This window comes from Pezoporus wallicus, unplaced genomic scaffold, assembly GCF_028554395.1.
Source record: "Pezoporus wallicus isolate ANWC-B61680 ecotype Strahan unplaced genomic scaffold, APGP_CSIRO_Pwel_v1 contig_4131, whole genome shotgun sequence".
NCBI lineage: Eukaryota > Metazoa > Chordata > Aves > Psittaciformes > Psittacidae > Pezoporus > Pezoporus wallicus.
In genome coordinates, this window is record NW_026641950.1 from 8,915,545 (window position 1) to 8,935,893 (window position 20,349).

The window sequence follows — 20,349 nt, forward strand, 5'->3', positions numbered from 1 at the left end:
ATAGTATGCTGGCTCTTTCACATGGTCTAGGCTTAAATGAACCTCGTAAGAGAAGGAAGAAGTCCCCTGACCTATAGCTTTCCTAAAGTAGTTACATCCAGTGTAAGGGTGGGAATTGAGAGAGCCCTTTTTTTATAAAGCAATATCAAATTTACTCTGAAACAAGAAAAACAAAACTTTCATTTAATGTACAGTTATTTAACATCACCTTGCATTTGCACCCTCACATACTGCACGTGATTCTTCACTGCAGGCAAGTCTTAGTAATTCATATATAATCTCACTGATGACAGAAGAGTCAAGTGTGTGCCGACCTAGAAGGCTTTTTTCTTCTTCCCTTTTTTTTTGCTAAACATCCTATAAATGCTGTTACACAAGAGATATAAAGGCAGTTCATCGGTTCCTTGAGTGGTTTATAATGCTGCCATCACCACTGCTTCCCCAGGCTTTTGTATTGAGATTATTTTGAAATTGTACTTAAATCATTGGCATCTCCATACAGTTCTCAGAGAGTGATCTGGCATTTCTTAAATTCTTTTGAAAACTCTCAACTCTACAGCCACAGATCAAAGTTATTGCTTGAACAAGTAAACTGAACACGTAAGTGTCTAATCCTGTCCTCTTAAGAGTCTGATTTACAATGTGCCTAATTGCATTTTTAGATTCTCAACACTCCTGGTACCAATTTCTGCTACTCCACAGAAGGAGCCAGCTTCATAATTGCTCTGTATCAACCCCACTGTTGTGAAATCAAATTCTCGAGGAACTTTATGGATAGCACGCTCTGTCAAGGCACCCTTGCTGAAATTGCTGGCAGCGTGATGTCTTTTAGTGTTAGTTGCTCCTTGATGGAATTGAATAAATATTCATTGGCAGAGTGCAATGTAATTGATTCAGCCACTGTCATTTTTTATCAGCCCTGCAGGGTGCCACAGACTCTGCAGAAAATCTCCAAGGTTTGCCAAAAGTTGACAGTAAGAAGCTTTGGAGATTTACTTGGTGAAGAGAAGGGAGGGAAATAGCATCTCTTATTGCCATGTCTAATAGTCGCTGTCAGGATTAAAAAAGCTATATGGTTCTCTAGATGAGCAATGCGCTTTATATATCACACTTTAAAAATTCATAAATTCATGAAGTGTAATAGTAAATGAGATGTTATGATAGCAAAAAGGTTTTTGATTACTGAGTTTCAATTTATACTGAAAAATGCTTTCCAATAAGAATTAGGATACATTACATTAATATTTATTTCTACTCATTATACAGAAGATCTTCCACTACTCATAGTGATTTACATTTACTTTCAGTATTCACATGCTAGGCACTAGAAGGCCCAATCCCTTTGAACTCTCCATAAAGGTTTCTAACTCCCCTTACAGTATACACACCTATATTGCATTGTTTGGGACAAGCAAACATCGTATTTCTGCAGTCCCAGTTATGAAATGAGGCTTTGTACACCAACTTTTTTGAATTTACAGAAGAGTCAGAGCTGACTTTACCTCTAATACATGCACCTAATACATCTTCATTAGAAAGCTGTCAAACTGAAATACATATTAATATAAAAATGCAGTATGAACTGAACCTATATTCTGTATAAATTTTCTGCTATCAATAGGGTTTATATATACGTAGCCTCCTAGAATCAGACTTTGCATTTCTTCTTATTCTTTCAGTTGCCTTTCAAATATGCTTCATTGTCAAGAGTTCACTGAGGTAACAGCTCTACTGCTTGAATCCAGTTGGCCTGTTAACATAACCATCACCTTGCTGACTTTACATCTAGTTTTGTAAGGAACCTTAGTGGCACAAAAAAGAACACATAGTGCCAGGCTCTGCACCTACCACAATGTTCTTTTGTCAACATATTGTTAAAAGACAAGATACCATATATCCAATTCTCTGCTTGTAGAGACCCAAATACATTTAATTGGTTTCTTTTTGGTATCTGCTATGTCAAATTTACTTTTATCATGAGGCACTGTGAAACAAAACAAAGCCTAAAAAACTTATTCTTTTAATGTCTTTCTTTTTCTGTCATTCACTTACTGGAATGCCGGTGAAGGTAACTGGAGGCGACTGCCAAGAGATGCTAAAGCTACTGCCATTAGGAGTGAATTTTGCTGACCCTGGAATGTTCACTGGAGGAGTTGCCTGTGTGGAAAGAAAATATTATTCCAGTAAGAAGAACCACTTCTCTCCCAAAGCATTTCAAGGGGTCTTTTGCTCCTTGAACCTGTAAATCTACAAGAGACTTTCCAAGGCAGAAAAAACCTGCATGGCAACAAGCATTTTACCCTTCTGAGAGGGAAAATCATGGACAAGCCAGTATGGAAAAGACATAATTACAACTTAAATTTTTTTTTACAGAAACACGATAGCTCTCAGAAGAATCCACGCACAACCCTTTAAAGCCTGATCTGATGAAAACCCATTCAAAATCAAACATCATCTACAAATAACTTAAAATAATGCCAGGTAGCATCAATAAGCAAGGCAGGGTTTAAACTGATGGCAGCCGGTTTAAACGGAAGACTGAATAGTGAGGTTTTCTGGACAACAGATAAATGCTATCTGTTTATCAGATAAATGCTATTAAGAATCATCTCAATTAAAACAGTCTTTCCTATTAAAAACACAGAGCTAAAATTCACCCTTGGGATTCAGAAAACAGCTCTTACACAACTAAGCTAAAGTAAATACTTGACGGATGCCTGGGCCCCTTGAACAATTACGTTCTTCCCATCTGGGGTGCTCAGACTGCTGAGCATCTTTCATCTTGGGCCTTCCCTCTGGTTTTCTCACTGGGCTGTGAGCCCTCAGGAATTCTTCCCTGCCAATTTCTGAATCCCCTTTAATCTACAGAGTCAGAAAATTAATACCTTTGCAGCTACCCTGGGTAACGGTAGCAGTAGCATGAGCAGCCACCATAAACATAGCCTCCCTTTGACTCCTGAATTTCAAGCTGTCACCACAGAAAAGGCTCCTTGCTTTAAACTTCCACAGAACCCGCTCTTAAAAATGAGTTTTACTTCTGCCTTCAGGTTGCCTGTGCCTGACAATAATGCAATACACTTCAGAAGTGTTTGTGTTTGGGGCTGCTGAAATTATCTCACCACTTCAGGGAAGAGTGCTTCCCTGAGCCACCACCAGGCAGAGAGGAGTGATGACAAACCACAGCCTCCTAGTAGCCATTAAAGATAATCTTCAGAGTAAACAAGTGTTGATGCAATCCCTGCAGTCTCCCCAGGGCAGAGAAACCAAGACCACTGGATGCCTCTGTCTGTGGCAGCGATGCTCTGCAGGCTGCTGAGCCTGCCGACATCTCCAAGAGAATCCACACAGACATATGGAACAAACATCAACTGAGCTCCATAATACACAAAAACTCTGCTGAAAGGCATCAAGAGAAATCTGGCAACACCAAATGGTACCAGTAGCGCAGTAGCGCTGCATCACAACCTTGATCAAATGGGAAGGAGTGACTGACCACAGCGCTCCCACCAGAAAGAACTGGAGGGTGCTTGGTGGACAGCGAGGTGGCACTGCCTCCGCTCATCACCCTTTGGGTTGTCAGCTCAAAGCTGTGATCAGCAAAGTGACTTCCTCACCTATTTGAATAAGACCTGCAAGGGAAACCCTAGATGCTGGAAGAGCCCAGCTGTAGTTCCTCTGTAGCAAAATCTAACAGGTACGGGCAGTAGTTTCATAATGACACGTCAGGAAGTTTAAAACTGCCGTAATTTGTTTCCTAAAATGCCATGGTGCTCAAACCTTTTGATCTGTTACCTATTGTTAAGATCACCCAGTCATGTAAGCATATCTTTGTACTGTTGACATCTCCCAAGTTTATTACAGTATTTGTGTAGTACACAAGTGATTTAATGAAAATGAGATCAGGCACCAAAACAGCTTTTTATTCAGCTCCACTAATAACATTCAATAGCTCCTTCAAAATAACTCAGTGCTGTTCTCCCTGACTCCCCAGCTCTCTCACCTACACTACATTTAATCTCTACCCTAAAAAATACTGCTTAGATGCTGTAAGATAAAATGCTCTCCTCAAATCCACAGGGATTTGTTCTTCTGTACTGCCTCTTTGTTGTTTACAAAGCTACCTTGTTCAAAGAAGATGTTAGACTCTTCTCGCATAATCTTTCTTTGGGGTTCCTCCATTGCAGTTCACCTCATTTGCTGTACTTTCCACATTTTCTTCATTTATTCTAAATCCTTCCTCCTCCATAGAAGTGGGTCAGAGAAGAAAGTCAGGACGTGCCTGCTCGCTTTCACTTTATACTTTTTCTTACTACAGATAGTACATTCTCATGTCGTACAGGAAATAGCAATTAACAGATCTGGTTTGGATTCTTGTGACCCAGCTTTGGATTCTGCATTTTTTCCCCTTTTTTAACAGGAATACTGGGATTCCTGTTAACATAATTCAGCCTCCTTTATCTGAGTTCATTGAGCTGTGAATTTTGCCTTTTCACTCTCAATGAAGTAATAGCTACTTTCATGCTCTCATTCCCATGAGATATGACCTTCACCGCTACATTCTGTCCTGGGTTCAGCAGTAGCAGTCATGTTTCTCCTTCTTGGTAGCTGGTGCAGTGCAGTGTTTTGACTTTCAGCTCGGGAACAGAGCTGATAACAAGGATGTTTTGGTTTGGCCAAGGACTTTGTGAGCCTCATGCTCTGCCAGGGAGGAGGGGAAGCCAGGAGGAAGCAGAGACAGGACACCTGACCCAAACTGACCAAAGAGCTATTCCATACCACAGCACGTCATGCCCAGGATGTAACTGGGAGTTAGCCGGAAGGGCTGGGAGTCTGCAGGGTTGGAGGAGGTATCGGTCGGTGCTTGGTCGGGCTGAGGGGGGCAAGTTATCGGTCGGCTGGTGCTGAGGTGTTGTATTCTCTTCCCTTGTTATTTCCTTTATCATTGTTATTACTGGTGGTAGCAGTAGTGATCTGTGTTATATCTTAGTTACTAAACTGTTCTTATCTCAACCCGTGGGAGTTGCATTCTTTTGATTCTCCTCTCTGTCCCTCCGAGAGCAGGGGGAGGTCAAGAAAGGGGGGGAAGTGAGCGAACGAGTTACCTGACTGGGTTTAAACCACGACAATTCCCATTCGATATTTTCAGGTTTGATACGGATAATACAAGAAGTAAAAAAAAGTTTTGAAATTCTGCACGACTCACCCCAGCAAGCAAACTGCAGGAAATATGATGGTATGTTATCACCTTCTCTTCTAGTCCATTAAGTCCTATTTGAACTGCAATTTCCTCACACAAGTGCTTTACTCAAAGGCTGCTTATAAAAAAGAATCAAGTAAGCCTCCAAGTTGCAGGGGAGACTGTCGCTACTGCACATCCCAAATGAAGTAAGACTCTTCTCAGCAGCTTAGACTTGCAGGGCTTAAGCTAGACTTAAAGTCTTTCTCCTAGCTGGCTTGATCAGTCCCCAAGTTGGTGTGATACCTGATGCAACTCCCACCTGAGATGCCAAGCTTCCACCTATGCTTTCTGCCATGCAAGAGAGCCTGAAACAACCCTGAGAGCTCTGTGTGGTTCCCTCTCTGTGGTGCCTTTTTTAGTGGGTCTGCTTCAGACACACAACAAAAAGGTTTCAACTGTACAATGCTGTATATAAAGAATTAGTCCTTCTGATAAATTTAACAGAGTCCAGTTCTCCAGTGAATACGCAGGTCACAGACCACACTACTTCAAAGCCTTTTTTCGTCTTTTCTCATATGGTATCCAGACGAAAATGTGTCAAGCTTTAGTGCACTTTTAAAATTAATGTTTTCTGTCTGAACTTGGAAGTTTTGGGAACAACAGGTTTTGAATCTGATTGGATTTTTGCTATTTGCAAAGCATTAGCTGTAAGAGTAGGAGGATACGATATATGCCTTTTCATTCATCCTTCCCTGCTTCATATATGAAAACTGACATCTCACACTGTACAAATAAAGGAAACTAATTTCCTGGCATCCCTTGAGTACTTGCCAACAGCACAAGCAGAGCTGAAATGAAGACTCTGGGAGGGATTCAGCTGACTAAGAGTTTTTACAATGCAGGACACCACATCTGAGCACGTCACCTTGGGCTCTCCTTATCGTCAGTGAAGAATTAACTGAGGTAGGCAATGACAGAGCTCTTTTCAGCCTTAAGTATGCATCTGAGTGTGGCGGGATAAATAGCACCCCAATACTCACTGGCTATGGTGGGAGCACAAACAACTAGCTCAGAAGCAGACATCTAAATTTAAATGAGACAAACCTCTTGAACTGCCCTGAAAACCTTTCAACCTTTCAAATTTTTGACCTAAAACTAGACTTGGCTTTTTAAATTCCGAACACTGTGATCTGACATTTCTTTATGCATTAATGGCATTAGTGTAATCAGCTGAGTTTGCTCTCACTGGCGTTACCTGGTAAGCATGGTCCGTGTGTACGAGGTAGAGGTTGGTAGGAGCTGAGCGGCTCAGAGGTGTCATCAATTTAGTCTCAGTTTTGGCACAGGAAGTTTCGGGACGGACTGCATCTTGGGTAGGAAAGGCAGGAGGAGATGCTAAAGATGGAGAGACTGGGGAAAGACTGCTTAAACCATCAGCTACTGAGTCCGTATTGAGCCTGATTTCTGTGTAGTAAAAATCCTCCTCTCCATCACTGTAGTCAGACTCTCCTACACGTCTGTATCAAGACAAAGAATGAAAGACTGATTAAATGAAAGCAAGAACCCCACAGTAAATTTTAAGATCTAGATATATGAGCAAATATAATCATACTGTCAATAAACTACTATTCCCAGTTTCAACACTACCTACTTTATCAGCAATCTGACTGCAGGAGAGGGGAAGAGGAAGAGAAAATCATCTCGTCTGAGAGGAAAGAAGAATTAGATTTTTTCCCCTCTGTGTTCTTCATGACTAATTTTTTGACCTTAAAGTAGATGTTTAACTTCTGTGCTTCAGCTTGAATATCAGCTTCTCATTCCTAACTACTGAAGTTAACAAGAATCTCAGTGTACTTTGACTTCAGAAAGACAAAGCAGTCACAGAAGGACAGGAAAAGATAAAAAACATGGACAAGATATACTTCACTAATGTCATAGCATACAGTATGTAATCTTATCATAGGTTACTTAATTAAACCACATATAGTCATGGCTGTGGTTCACCATAACCTTTCTGGCATAACAGAAGAAGCTGCTAGCAGTCTCACCATGCAACTCCTTCAGACACAGGCAGAAAAGGGACATATATCAGTTTGCTTGCCAGTGTAAGACTTTCTGGTCCTGCTCTCCAGAAGCAGAATTACTGAAGGAGGAAATGTAAAAGGTTTAACTGCCCCTGCATCCCTGGCACTATCTGCTGTGTATTTGAGTGCAAGTGCTAGAAGCAATAGCTCTCAGTAGGCTACAGGTCCATTTTGAAGTTCAAAACAAACCACGCTCTTAGCACATTAATAATCCACAGGCTATACAGAGGTAACTCACAGCTCATACATCCGTATTTTCTCCTGAATCTTCCATATGGGAAATCTGAGAGCCCTAAAAATCCTCCAGGCTGCATATCCATATCAGGGCTGAACACTGGTCCTCTCCTTTTCCAGGCAAGCACCACAAAACCAGCGCCTAACCAGTTGTTTAGCCTGCTTGCTCTAATACCTCTCTCTGTGGTTCTCTCACCACCTTACCCAGCAGAACTTGTTGAGAGACCATGTGTTCACCAGTTTGAAAGGCTCTACCAGAAGTACTATACATCAAACTGCAGTCACATTCACCAAAGCTCCTCTTTCAGGCAAAGTTACAAACTCTAAATTCCAGAGAAGTTCTGCTGTTTACTTCTCCAACTTCTGTGCCCAAAAAAGGATCTCCCCATAATACACAGGACAAAGCAACACCCATAATGCTATTTTGAGAGACATTTTGTGTTTCTGATTACTTCACTCTTCAGATCATATCAGCAATTACTATGCCCTTTGCAAGACTCTCCTGAGCTCTGCACTAGACTACTTCCTCATGGTCACTTAAGTTTTAAGCACTGGGTAACAGACTACACAACAGAGATGCATTTTCACGTACCTAACAGCTGAAGACCATGAGTCCCCACTGTAAATACAGATGAGACAGCTAGGTCACTCAGCAAACTGCGCTGGAGATTTCAGTTGCAAACTAAACCTCTGAAACAAGCTTGTGTCACACAAGATTTGTCTGCTTTTGCTCCTAGTACAAGTAACATACACACGGAATTGCAATTCAGTTTCTTTTCCTTGTGTTTCTTAGGGGGCTTGTTTGGAGGTTCTTTTGGTATTTGACTCAGAACTAGCTCAAGCACCTGATCTGATGTGATGTGGATGGAAAGTATTAGTGCAAGACCCTGAAACTTACTGTTTTTCACACCACATCAGCCTGGACATGACGTGCAGAGAGCTGCACTAGATACGCAGTAAATGCCACTGAGTTGTGTGGCCATTATTAGGGCAGTGCAGTGACTTAGAGCTGTATGTGATCTAGGAAAGGTCACAAAAATTCAGGAAAGAAAGTGCCTCACCGTAGAGTAAGTTCTTGCTCACCTTGATGAGCCACTCCACAATTTCCTCAGGAACCCAGGGATCTGAGACAGAATAGCCAAGGGCAATCTAGATCATCTCCCCAGCCAAGTGCGACTGCTCCCTTTCTATATCAGATCTTTCTGAAGAGACTGCTTTCTTACCCAAGGTGAATGGTCCGTATGTGTTTCTGAATCCCTGCAGCTGTGCTCAGTACCTTCCCACAGTTTTTCCACAGGCATTTGAACATCACCTTCATGGAGTTCTGAAAATTATGAGTAAAGCAACGTTAGTCTTATGGAATATAGAACAAAACCCAAACCGCCCCAAACAGATACACAGTTACAAAACACTGTGAAGGTTCAGAGTCTCTAATTCCAAATCTGTAATGATGTAAGAGTCTCTGTCAATAGGCTCATCCTACTGAACTCAGCAGAATCCCAGTGAAAAGCTGCAGGAGCAGCTTGTGAGAAAACTTCATCTCTCTCTACTCTTTGGCACAGCGTTTTCATTTGCAAGTTCCAGTTTCTGTCTACCCACTAAAGGAGACAGATGATATAAAAACTTCCAACACTTCTTTGGAGCCTTTCAAAGAACAGCTGATGAGGACTTCTCACTTCATGCAAAGCATCTTCTTAAATTAAGATCTTCCTAAAGCAAACTCTTATGAATATTTCTGCTTGTGAATTTTGCAACACATAAAAAATACTGTGCCAGGAAACTGTAGCTTCTGCTGTGACAATATTCACCCATGAGTTGGCAAAACCTGCTCTGATTTCATTCAGAAGCTGCTGTGACCCCTACTTGGACAAGAGAGTGAGAAGCCATCTGGCAGTGTTCAATGTTTTAAACAGAATACATGTATAATGTAATTTTAATATTCTTCTTATATTATTTAATATGACTTCATTGGCCTAAACTGAGTTATCACTGATTTGGAGCACAGCCAACAAGGATGTAAGCAGCCCCATCTTCAATATTTTGAAGACTCTAGAGAAAACCAGTCTTAATTTAAAGCCCAGTATGTGGTAACAAACAATGAAGATGTTGCAGAACTGTATAGACTTTTTTAAAGCAATTTCTACCACAAAACCATACTTTATGAATTTTAAGAAAATAATATTTACTTCTCAAAAATAATTTTCTCTATTATTACAGAACACATTATTAAAAAGAGGAAGACTTCAAAATATTTATTACTGTCTTATAATTTTAGTTGCATGTAAGATTAAATGAACATTTTCATATAATGCTCAATTGAGAAAAACAAGGAGGGAACAAGCACATCCTGAAGAGTTAAATACATGGCTTCACTGTGTCTTGAACAAAAGTTTTTTAGTTTGGACACTTTGGACCATTGGAACCACATGGTAGTTTCAGCATTTGCTAGAAAGATGATGATAAGAAAATAATTGTAACAAACCTCAGCTGATGGACTTTAAGCTGACTGTAGCAGCATGTTCTCATTGTTTCTTGGCAGTCTAACACCTCTTTGGAAGTACAGATGCTAAGGGCTTTAAGATTTGAGGCACCTGATCAAACTGTTTGTATGAAAACCTTCTACCCTGGAATAAGTTGCAAGTGAATCCCCTCTGTAATTTTTTAATCTAACAATACGAGTGCCATTCAAATAGATACAGAACTCCTTTTTTTTTACCTAAATATAACCTATCTAGCAATCTTCATAAATACATTTCTTACTTTTATAATATAATACTAAATACTGTCATCATCTCAAAACCTTACAACCAACCACCAGCCACAGTGACAAGATGAAGACTACACTTATCATTTACATCTTGAGAATCCCATATCACTTTGTGAACACCATGTGCATCTTTATGAACACAGAGTGGCTTAACATCCATCTCCAGTTTGAAGGCAAAACCTGTCTCCTAGCTGCACTGTGTTTCTGGTTTTACTGTCAGTGCTACAAGTCTGCAAAACCCCATGGTTTTTAATGTAACCAAATGAAATCTCACTCAGTAGAAATACAGAACATAAACTATGCTTCCATTTCTGACTAGTCCAAAAATAGCCTAATCTGGCTTAAGGTTTTACTTAAGAAAACAATGGAACACAAATGTTTTGGTGAGGAACAACTACATTAGTGGAAACTTCTAAGCAAACAAATTTCTTCACAGGAAGTGCTTGCAAACATGACATTTTCCAAACATGAAATGGAAGAAACTTTAATGAGGAAAAGTGAGGTTATCAATTGCTCTGTTTCCAGGTTTATTCCTGATGACTTTTGCAGCCCTGAAGAAGAAATAACCTGAACATTTTTATTTCAGCTTCTAAACATGTAAAGCTGTACTCAGATAAAGTACCATGCTGGGGCCAGAATAAAAAAACCTGCAGGAAACACAGTTCATTTATAAAACAAAGTTTGGCAGGTAATGTCATTATTTATCTAATTCAAACATTTGCAATACAGAGCAAAATCCCTGCCAACCAGAACAGACAGTGTAATAGATCTGTGGTGGGTACATAAATAGAAATATTATAAGACAACTTAGAAAACAATGAAGATGGCAGCTGCAAACCCATCTGTCTCATCACAGCCGAGCAGTAAGTGATGCTAGCAAGCTGAACTTTAACTGAGAAGTATGAGGCAAACCGGCACACTTCTGCATTCCTACTCCTCCTGTCTCACAACCCCCAAGAATTATCTCTTTATTTTAACAATCAGCTCTAACTTCTAATTAATTATAACAAAATGTCCTCCAAAATAGTTTTGTTTTTTTTTTTTTTCCTCTTTAGCAAGAAACACAAACATTTCCCACTCCTCTCCCACAGACAAGGGCAGAACACTGTGGGTCAGCAAACAAGCAACTTCTGGAGCAGAAGGATAAATCTGAACAGGTTTAAACAATCACTAAAACTTCTTCCTGCTGGTGATGAAGCAATTAACTGTCTCAGACTGAGCCAGAAACAGCCACTAAGGAGAACAAATTCTCTGCTTGGTCTCCTTACAAAAAGCCCTTTTACATCTTGCTATGTAAATTCTGTCCTGTTGTGTTGGGAGGGAAGGAAACTTGGACTAGTGCCACCTCTTTGTTTCCTTTTTCTTTGAGAAGAGCTTGCTTGTTAGTGGAACAGTTCTTTTTGGGGGTTAGTTTTGGCCTTTTTTTATGCTGTGGTTCATTTAATCTGCTTTTGCACTCCTACCAAGGATAAACTTGACCAGTATCAAAAGCCATCAGGTTTGACCTCTTTCCTTTTTTCACTCCATATGTTTGTGCAGAGAAAGCTCCACAGTATTAAGGTATCTGACATGCTATCAGACAAACAGCACTTCCAGGGAACAAGAAATATTAAGGCCATATCCCATTTTTGTGATAACATTAACATGTAAAGGCTGCCTGTTGCATCCTGCATACAAAGGATTTGCCAAAACAGGACAGAAATCCCTTGGACGGCCAGAGGCAACACCTGGAAATCACTCTAGTGCTTTCTGAACAGGAGGATCTGTACAACCTCACCATCTGCCAGCAAGTATGCAGTACTGATGGCACTATATGTGTGCAGAGGTGACAAGGTTGAACAAGACAGAGTGACTAAACCAAGTATCTACACCAACTGGATGCCACGAGGGACAAGAATACAGAGTTGTTAGGGTGACTGGTTCCTTTCTCACAGCAAAATAAGTCTACCAACATCCTATCTCCCCATGGGTATGGAATTTAATATGAGGCTAACCTTTCTCTTCCTAGGAATGGGTTCATCAAAGAGAAGGTTGCTTGTTTCGGCTTCGTCAATACCATCATCTGTCTGGGAAGGTGTCCGAAAAGCTTTGAAGCTATCAGCTGACAGAGGTGGAGATGGGGTGGATGGGTTGGACTGGTCACTGGGAGCATTCCAGCTCCAGTATCCACTGCTGCTGGTACTAGAAGGCACAAATCCTCCTTCCTTCCAAGATCCATTTATGGATTCTGTCAAGGACAACAACAGCCATCATTACAACAGTATGTGCTAGGGCTAAGGAACTCTTAACTTACGCTTAGATGCCATATTGGTAATTAACTGTATGTTCAATAAAGAAAAGCAAAAGTGTTGGAAGTAGAGAGGGGAACGACATCTGTCCTACTGCATATAAATTATATATTCCACACTTGATCTTTCATAAAAAGTGAAACAACAAAACTAAAACCAAGCAACATTTTCCCCAAAAGAAATGCTGGGTTTGGAAAAATAACCTATTCTGGAGCATAAACTGCACTAAGCAGTCAGATACTGCATGCACCCTCAAGAAAAAACATTCAAATACATCCTCAACTTTCAACAGGAACATGGGACGCTGGTGGGGCATCAGAGCAAGCTCTAAGCCACTGCATGGACAACAGGAGATCCCCTGGGAAGGGGACATACACTCTGAGTTCCAGGGCACTAAGTAGATCTGCAAAACCACGATACAACACCCCAGTAGACACCAAAGAAAACCATAATTAACACTCTGTTATCTCATAATCCCCCATTGCACACACCTCTGCATAACCTGAATGCCTAAACGAGGTGGAAAGTATCCTTAGATGGATATCCCTTTGTCTTCATACAGGTGCATCATTAAGAATGTGGTTTCAGAAGTAGGAGACACAGATGCTGGATCACCTCCACACCTACTTGCTGGAGGAACCCCCTCCTCCATGCAGCCGTGGCAAGCAGACACTTCAACTAACATGCTACTCTACAACATGGTGGGTGACAGTAACATTTGCATGTCACTCTTCCCAATCCCTAAAGGGGTTTTGCCAGGAAAGGATTATGTAGATCATCAGCTCAGCAAAGGCATGGCTGGAATGTGTCCAGAAGTGCAACCACGGGTGGCTCTGCCTGAAGCTTCAGGTTCTTACAGGGCTCGGGCACATGTGCAAGGATAGCTTAGGTGCAGCTTCTCCCTAACTCAGGCACTGGAAACTTTTCCCAATGACACCATATTGTGCAATACCCAACTTTGGAATTGGCAGGCGAATAACATCTTATCTCTTTGTGAAACATTATTTAAGTGTGAGACAGGAGTCTTTTCAAGCCAGCACCTGCCTTGAAGAGTTCTGCAGAAGTCACTCCTTCATTCCTTCTCAGTTTCTTACAAATTTAACTCATGACATCAGCAAGAAAATAATTTCCACCACCTGCTACCAAAAGCTTAACCCAAACCAATGATTTTTTTTCCTTTCTCCTAATTCAGTTGATTTTGGTTTAAACCCTTAATCATTAACATCAGCTGCTAACAAAACAGAACACAGTGCTCCATCATCTAAACACATGCATAAAAATGGCCCCATACTTACACAGAGCATAAATACAATCTCCTCCTGCCCTCCCAGATTCCACTTTGGAAAAGGACATAAATATTTCTGGTACCTACTGAGTTAACGCATGAAAATGTCACGCTTTGTTTCATGATTACAGCATTCATGTGACTGTAATGGCGGTGGGTTTTGGTTTTGTAAGTATTTGTACTTGAGTCTTGTGCCAAAGCCAAGCAGTACATCTGGCATCAACTTGTGACCTTAGCCTAGGTTAAAATGTCCATTTCTTCAGAAAAGCAAAGGAAACAGCACTCCTTCAACTACTACTTTCTGACACACTTATGGTGATATTTCATATTCTCAGGGTTTACAGCTTCTCCTCAACTTGCTGAGAAAGAGATGTAAATCAAGAATATGTTTAAAGTAGTACACAAAAGACTGAATACAGCTGACAACAGGAAAAAACAAACACTGGTTCTCATTAATACTAACAAATCTATCAATATAAATAAATTTAAAATATAAATAAATGTAACTTACTCTTATTTGGGGGCTCTTTTCACTTTGCTGGAGTTGCGTGAAAGAGAACCAGACCAAATATTACTCAGCTGCAGGGAAACAAGGGCCAAACTCTGATACAGTTTACATGGGTGATCATCCCCAGTAATTCCAGCACAGATCAGACTTTAATACTATATGCTAATGTTATCTCTTTATACTTTTAGGCAAAATTCCATTTGTTTAAACAAATATTCCTTTAATTTCACTGCTACTTACTGCCCCTTTTTAGAAAAGGACGTAGACAGAATTAATCATTAGTGCATTTGTAGCTCATATTACTAAGATCAGAGCCTACCCTTGCAACACCACATGAGCTTTAAATTATCAAATCTTTACACTTTAAGTCTTCTATTAAGTCTTCACTCAGGATATTCAGGGAGAAGGTGCCCAGAAACAGCTTCAAAATCTTGCCTGCGACTACTGAAAACACATGTATTACTTTCTCAGGCTAGTCTTCCCAGATTCAGAGAAACAGACAAGCTATGTGAAGACATATCAAAGAGCCTCAGACTGCATGAAGAAGTATCAAAGGCAGTTAACAGCTACCATTTACCTATTAGCAATTCAAAAGGACTTGTTTGGAACATCTTTCCAACCAACAGGTGCTAGCTAATGTGCACTGCTGCTCCTGACAAGTGTTGTCTGCTCAAACTGTCTACAGTGGCAGATACTGCCTTGCCCCACAGCAGAGCAGCTCCCTCTGAACAAAGATGCAACATGGGACATGCGCGTGCCTCTGCCACTCCAAATCCCTGCCTGGCACATCAGCACAGATCCACCTTTATCTGTGGCTCTGGCTGTGGCGGAGCATCTGGAGAACAGGTTTGTTTTACCCTTCCACCGGCCTTCCCTCCGGGCTGGCAACCTCCAGCCCTGAGGCAGGATGGTCACTGGGGATGTTACTACTGGAAGCTTCCCAGGGCTCCTCTGAGCAGTGGCACTCCTTAAATACGTCTTGTTTTCAGCACTGAAAAGCACAGAAACAGGAGCCGTGGGTGTTCATGGTTCTAATACAAGCTAAATGTTTTGTGGAAAGAAATGGAAAAAACACACAATTTGTCCAAAAATCTTTAAATCTGGGACATTTGGTATGAATACCTTGTAAGAACACTACTCACTGGACTGCCTCTGCTTCCATGAAGAACTGTAAAGACTACTTCCCTATTAGTTTGTATCTGTAAGTATTCCTTAAAGTCCTCTGATTATTTACAGTTGGAGGGCATATAGTATCTACTTAAGAGTTACATGTGAGTAAGAAAAGCAAGAGCCACACAATGCTGAGAGATCCTAACAAGGGTGTCCTAATTTAAACTATTTCCTAAAATATAAAATTTTAAACATTTTTTGTAACTCCAGCCAGGCTTGCCAGATTCATTATATTTGATTACCAATCACATTATTACCACTAACTTTTTAGATTTTTTTTTTTGTGTGTGTCTTCTGCTATACCATGAGTAGTCTTTTAAGAAATTATGGATGTGATCTGTAATTGACCTCGTGCTCACCAACAGGGAGGGGCTGGTTGGAAATGTGACGCTCCAGGGCAGCCTTGGATGCAGCAATCATGAGATGCTCGAATTTGAGATCCTCAGGACAGTGAGAAGAGAGTGAAGCAAGCTCACTGCCCTGGACTTCAAGAGAGCAGACTTTGGCCTCTTCAGAAACCTGCTTAGTAAGGTTCCACGGGATACAGCCTAGAGGGCAGGGGGGCCAAAGACTGCTGGTTGATATTCAAGGGTCACCTGCTACAAGCTCAGTAGTGTTGCGTCCCGACCAGAAGGAAGTGCAGCAGGAGGGCCAGGAGACCTCCTTGGATGGATAAGGAGCTGCTGAGGAAAATTTGAAGGAAAAAAGAGGCTTAAAAAAGGTGGAAGCAAGTACAGGCGGCCTGGGAAGAATACAGGGATGTTGTCTGGGAAGCTAGGAACCTGGTTAGGAAAGCTAAGGCCCTGTTAGAATTAAACTTGGCTAGGGATGTGAAAGATAACAGGAAGGGATTCTATAGGTACACTGTGAATAAAAGACAGACTAGGGACAATGTGGGCCCTCTCCAGAAGCTATCAGAACTGGCTACCCTGGATTTGGAGAAGGCTGAGGTTCTGGATGACTTCTTTGCCTCAGTCGTCATTGGCAAATGCTCTGACCACACCACCCAAGCCCTGGAAGGCAGACACAGGGACTGTGAGAAAGAAGACCTTGCGCCCACTGTAGGAGAGGATCTGGTTCAAGACTATCTTAAGAACCTGAACGTGCACAGGTTCATGGGACCTGATGAAATCCATCCGCGGATCCTGAAGGAGCTGGGGAATGAAGTTGCTAAGCCACTGGCCATCATATTTGAGAAATCATGGCAGTCAGGTGAAGTTCCCAATGACTGGAAAAAGGGAAATATAACCCCCATTTTCAAGAAGAATGGATGACCCGGGGAATTACAGACCAGTCAGTCTCACCTCTGTGCCTGGCAAAATCTTGGAGCAGATTCTCCTGGAAAGCATGCTAAGGCACATGAAAAACAACAAGGTGCTTGGTGACAGACAGCATGGCTTCACTAAGGGGAAATCCTGCCTGACCAATTTGGTGGCCTTCTATGATGGGGCTACAGAACTGATGGACAGGGGTAGAGCAGTTGATGTCATCTACCTGGACTTGTGCAAAGCGTTCAACACTCTCCCACATGACATCCTTGTCTCTAAATTGGAGAGACATCAATTTGATAGGTGGACCACTCGGTGAATAAAGAACTGGCTGGGCGGCCGCGCGCAAAGAGTTGTGGTCAGTGGCTCAATGGCCAGCTGGAGACCAGTAACGAGTGGTGTCCCTCAGGGATGGGTGTTGGGACCCGTCTTGTTCAACATCTTTGTTGCTGACATGGACAGTGGGATTGAGTGCGCCCTCAGCAAGTTTGCCGATGACACCAAGCTGTGTGGTTCGGTTGATACCCTGGAGGGAAGGAATGCCATCCAGAGGGACCTTGACACACTTGTGAGGTGGGCTGATGCCAACCTCATGAAGTTTAACCATGACAAGTGCAAGGTCCTACACCTGGGTCGGAGCAATCCCAGGCACAGCTACAGGTTGGGCAGAGAGGAGATTCAGAGCAGCCCTGCAGAGAAGGACTTGGGGGTGTTGGTCGGTGAGAAAATGAACATGAGCTGGCAGTGTGCACTCACAGCCCAGAAAGCCAACCGTATCCTGTGCTGCATCAAAAGGAGTGAGACCAGCAGGTCGAAGGAGGTGATCCTGCCCCTCTACTCTGTTCTTGTGAGACCTCACTTGGAGTATTGTGTGCAGTTCTGGTGTCCTCAACATAGAAAGCACATGGAACTGTTGGAACAAGTCCAGAGGAGGGCCATGAGGATGACCAGGGGATTGGAGCACCTCCCGTATGAAGACAAGCTGAGAAAGTTGGAGCTGTTCAGCCTGGAGAAGAGAAGGCTGCGTGGAGACCTCATAGCAGCCTTACATTATCTGAAGGGGGGGGCTATAAGGATGCTGGGGAGGGACTATTCATTAGGAACTGTAGTGATCAGACAAGAGGTAACGGGTTAAAACTTAAACAGGGAAAGTTTAGATTAGATATAACAAAGAAGTTCTTTACTGTGAGAGTGGTGAGGCACTGGAACAGGTTGCCCAGAGAAGCTGTGGATGACCCATCCCTGGTAGTATTCAAGGCCAGGTTGGATGGGGCCTTGATCAACCTGGTCTAGTGGAAAGTGTCCCTGCCCATGGCAGGGGGGTTGGAAATGGATGATCTTTTAAGGTCCCTTCCAACTGTTCTATGATTCTATGATTCTATGATTTTCGATGTGCAATTGCAAATAAACTGTTAGAAAAATTAGCACTTCAATTGTTTAGGAGACCTTCCGCAGCACTCATCTCCCACTTATGAAATGGGGCATCTCCCATTTTATAAACTGGAGCTGCTCTACAGTTACAGAAAAGGCTTCTTCTTATTTCTGCTAATGCTGCACCAAAGACCTTGACTAGGTTGGAGAACAGCTCAGTATGGCTCTCAGCATGCATGGGGATTGCCAAAAGACAGCCACTCACCCTCTGTCCTCCACCACGGCTAAAGCTGCTGGGAACAAGCCCCCACATACAGAGCCCTTGCACCCTCCCTGCAGCCCCTGTTCTGCCCAGCTCTGCAGGCTTACCGTTGGGTCGGACAGGAGGGCTGCGGACCAAGGGGCTGGTGGATAAACTGGTGAGTACCATGGCTGCTGTTACTTTATCCATGTCCAGCTCTTCAGATGATTTTCTGAAACACAGTGAACGGGGCGCAGGAAACACATTAGCAAATATTTAACTTTTTCTAAGTGGTGATTTTTGTTTTTTCTTTTTAACACCAGCCCAAACCCTAAGCCAGAACAGTGCAGTAGTGGAAGCAAGCTACCAAGCAGAGTTCTCAAAGCTTTTGTTTTCTGGCAACCTGAGCATAGCAAGTGGCTACTTTAAGCAAACCAGCTCAAGGTAAATAGGAAAAGCAGTGGCTAAAGAGAATGCATCTTCCTATAAGGTCAACTCTGCTCCCCCCTCTTTTTTTTTTTTTACTTCAGAATTCCAGCTATTCACATCCTTAGAGCTAAGTGTGTACTTAAGGGTTGTTTTTTAATTACTGGATGAAGACATAAAGATGCAAAACCAGGTAAGATTACTGGTAGAATTAACAGCATACACTACACCGTGGTGAGGAATAACTATGAACTGGAGCTAAGGGATGCAATTTTTTCTTTGTTGCTCCTGCTTAACACTAATAACCTTCTCGTACTCTCTGAAACGCTGATCCTAATTTTCCCTGGTCAGATTATAAACCAATTATTTAAAATAACTATCAAAGTGGCAGAAAACCCATGCAGGGGAATTAAAACAGAGACAGAGAGAAGGGTTTTTCTGCAGGTGTAATGGGCCCCTCAGCAAGCAGGATGGTGGAAAGAGAAGAATCCATCGCTGCCTTAGCTTGGTCTTGTTGGGAACCAGCTCTAAGTCAGAGGAGAAGGCACAGGGAATGTAAAATTTCTGAAGGGGGAACATACCAAAATAAAACTACTAAATCCACTAGTTTCAGCAAACTTTTGCTCTCCATCCTTGCAGGACACTGGAATCAAAGTAGATAGTTTCTTACAAACATTTGCTTTCAGACATATGACTGATTATCCAAGACCATCTGCTCTTTACTAGAGATGAAACTAAATTTGTTCTTACAAAAGGATGCTTTCCCTCCCTCTATTCTGCATTGAGGGGTTTCTAAAATTTCCACTGTGGCTTGCCAGGAGTTCTATTTAACCATCGGGTTCTGTCTTTACAGCCCAATATGAGAAGTGTTCAGCTACCTGATGTCTTCTATTGGCTATTGATTGGTAAATCACCATGAGGATTAGGACGTGCTGGTTGTAGTCCCCTTTCCAGAATCCCATTTCACCCACCTGATGGAAGGCTCATTAACTGCAAACTTCAACAGTCAAAGCCTCTTGATATTTTAGCAAACAAACCTTGAATTTGTCCATGAAATGGTTCACAGCTGCTATCTGGCTGCTGCAAGGACCCACTCAGATACAATGAATATTACATGCTGCACAACAGCTTAGCTCTCATGACTGTCTTCTGCAACACATCAGTGCCTGGAACTGAAACACTGATGATGGTTCCTGCTGCATTCTAATTATATCCATAGAAACCCTCCTTTCCTTCAGCCAAGTGTTTTGCAAAAAAGCACAGCAGCCGTATAGTCATTATCAAGTACTGGAAAGGTCTTGGATATCTGCTGTAATCAGCTAATACCTGAATGTGTCACCTATCAGGTCCTGTCGCCTGCAGAGTATTTCTCTCAGAATGCCTAATTCCTCTGGGCTCAGAAGACCTTTCCTCAGGGATGACATAAAGATGCTACATTTCTTAGAGATCAATGCTGCCGGATCATTTTCCAATTACCTAATATCCCAGTATGAAAATCCGCTGTGAGAAGGATTCAGCTGTTCTGTAG

At 42.0% G+C, this 20,349-nt stretch overlaps 1 protein-coding gene across 1 annotated transcript in view; it reads right to left on the reverse strand.

The window, feature by feature from the left end:
* The window catches only part of ZNF704 (zinc finger protein 704), an 87,670-nt gene that overhangs the window by 6,611 nt on the left and 60,710 nt on the right, over positions 1-20,349 (reverse strand). Inside the window, exons 3-7 of the mRNA XM_057426136.1 lie at positions 18,524-18,627; positions 12,259-12,491; positions 8,721-8,821; positions 6,435-6,696; positions 2,053-2,157 (exon numbers count right to left, since the gene is read on the reverse strand). Of these exons, the coding sequence (XP_057282119.1) occupies positions 2,053-2,157; positions 6,435-6,696; positions 8,721-8,821; positions 12,259-12,491; positions 18,524-18,627 (805 nt within the window). The remainder of the gene's footprint in view (positions 1-2,052; positions 2,158-6,434; positions 6,697-8,720; positions 8,822-12,258; positions 12,492-18,523; positions 18,628-20,349) is intronic.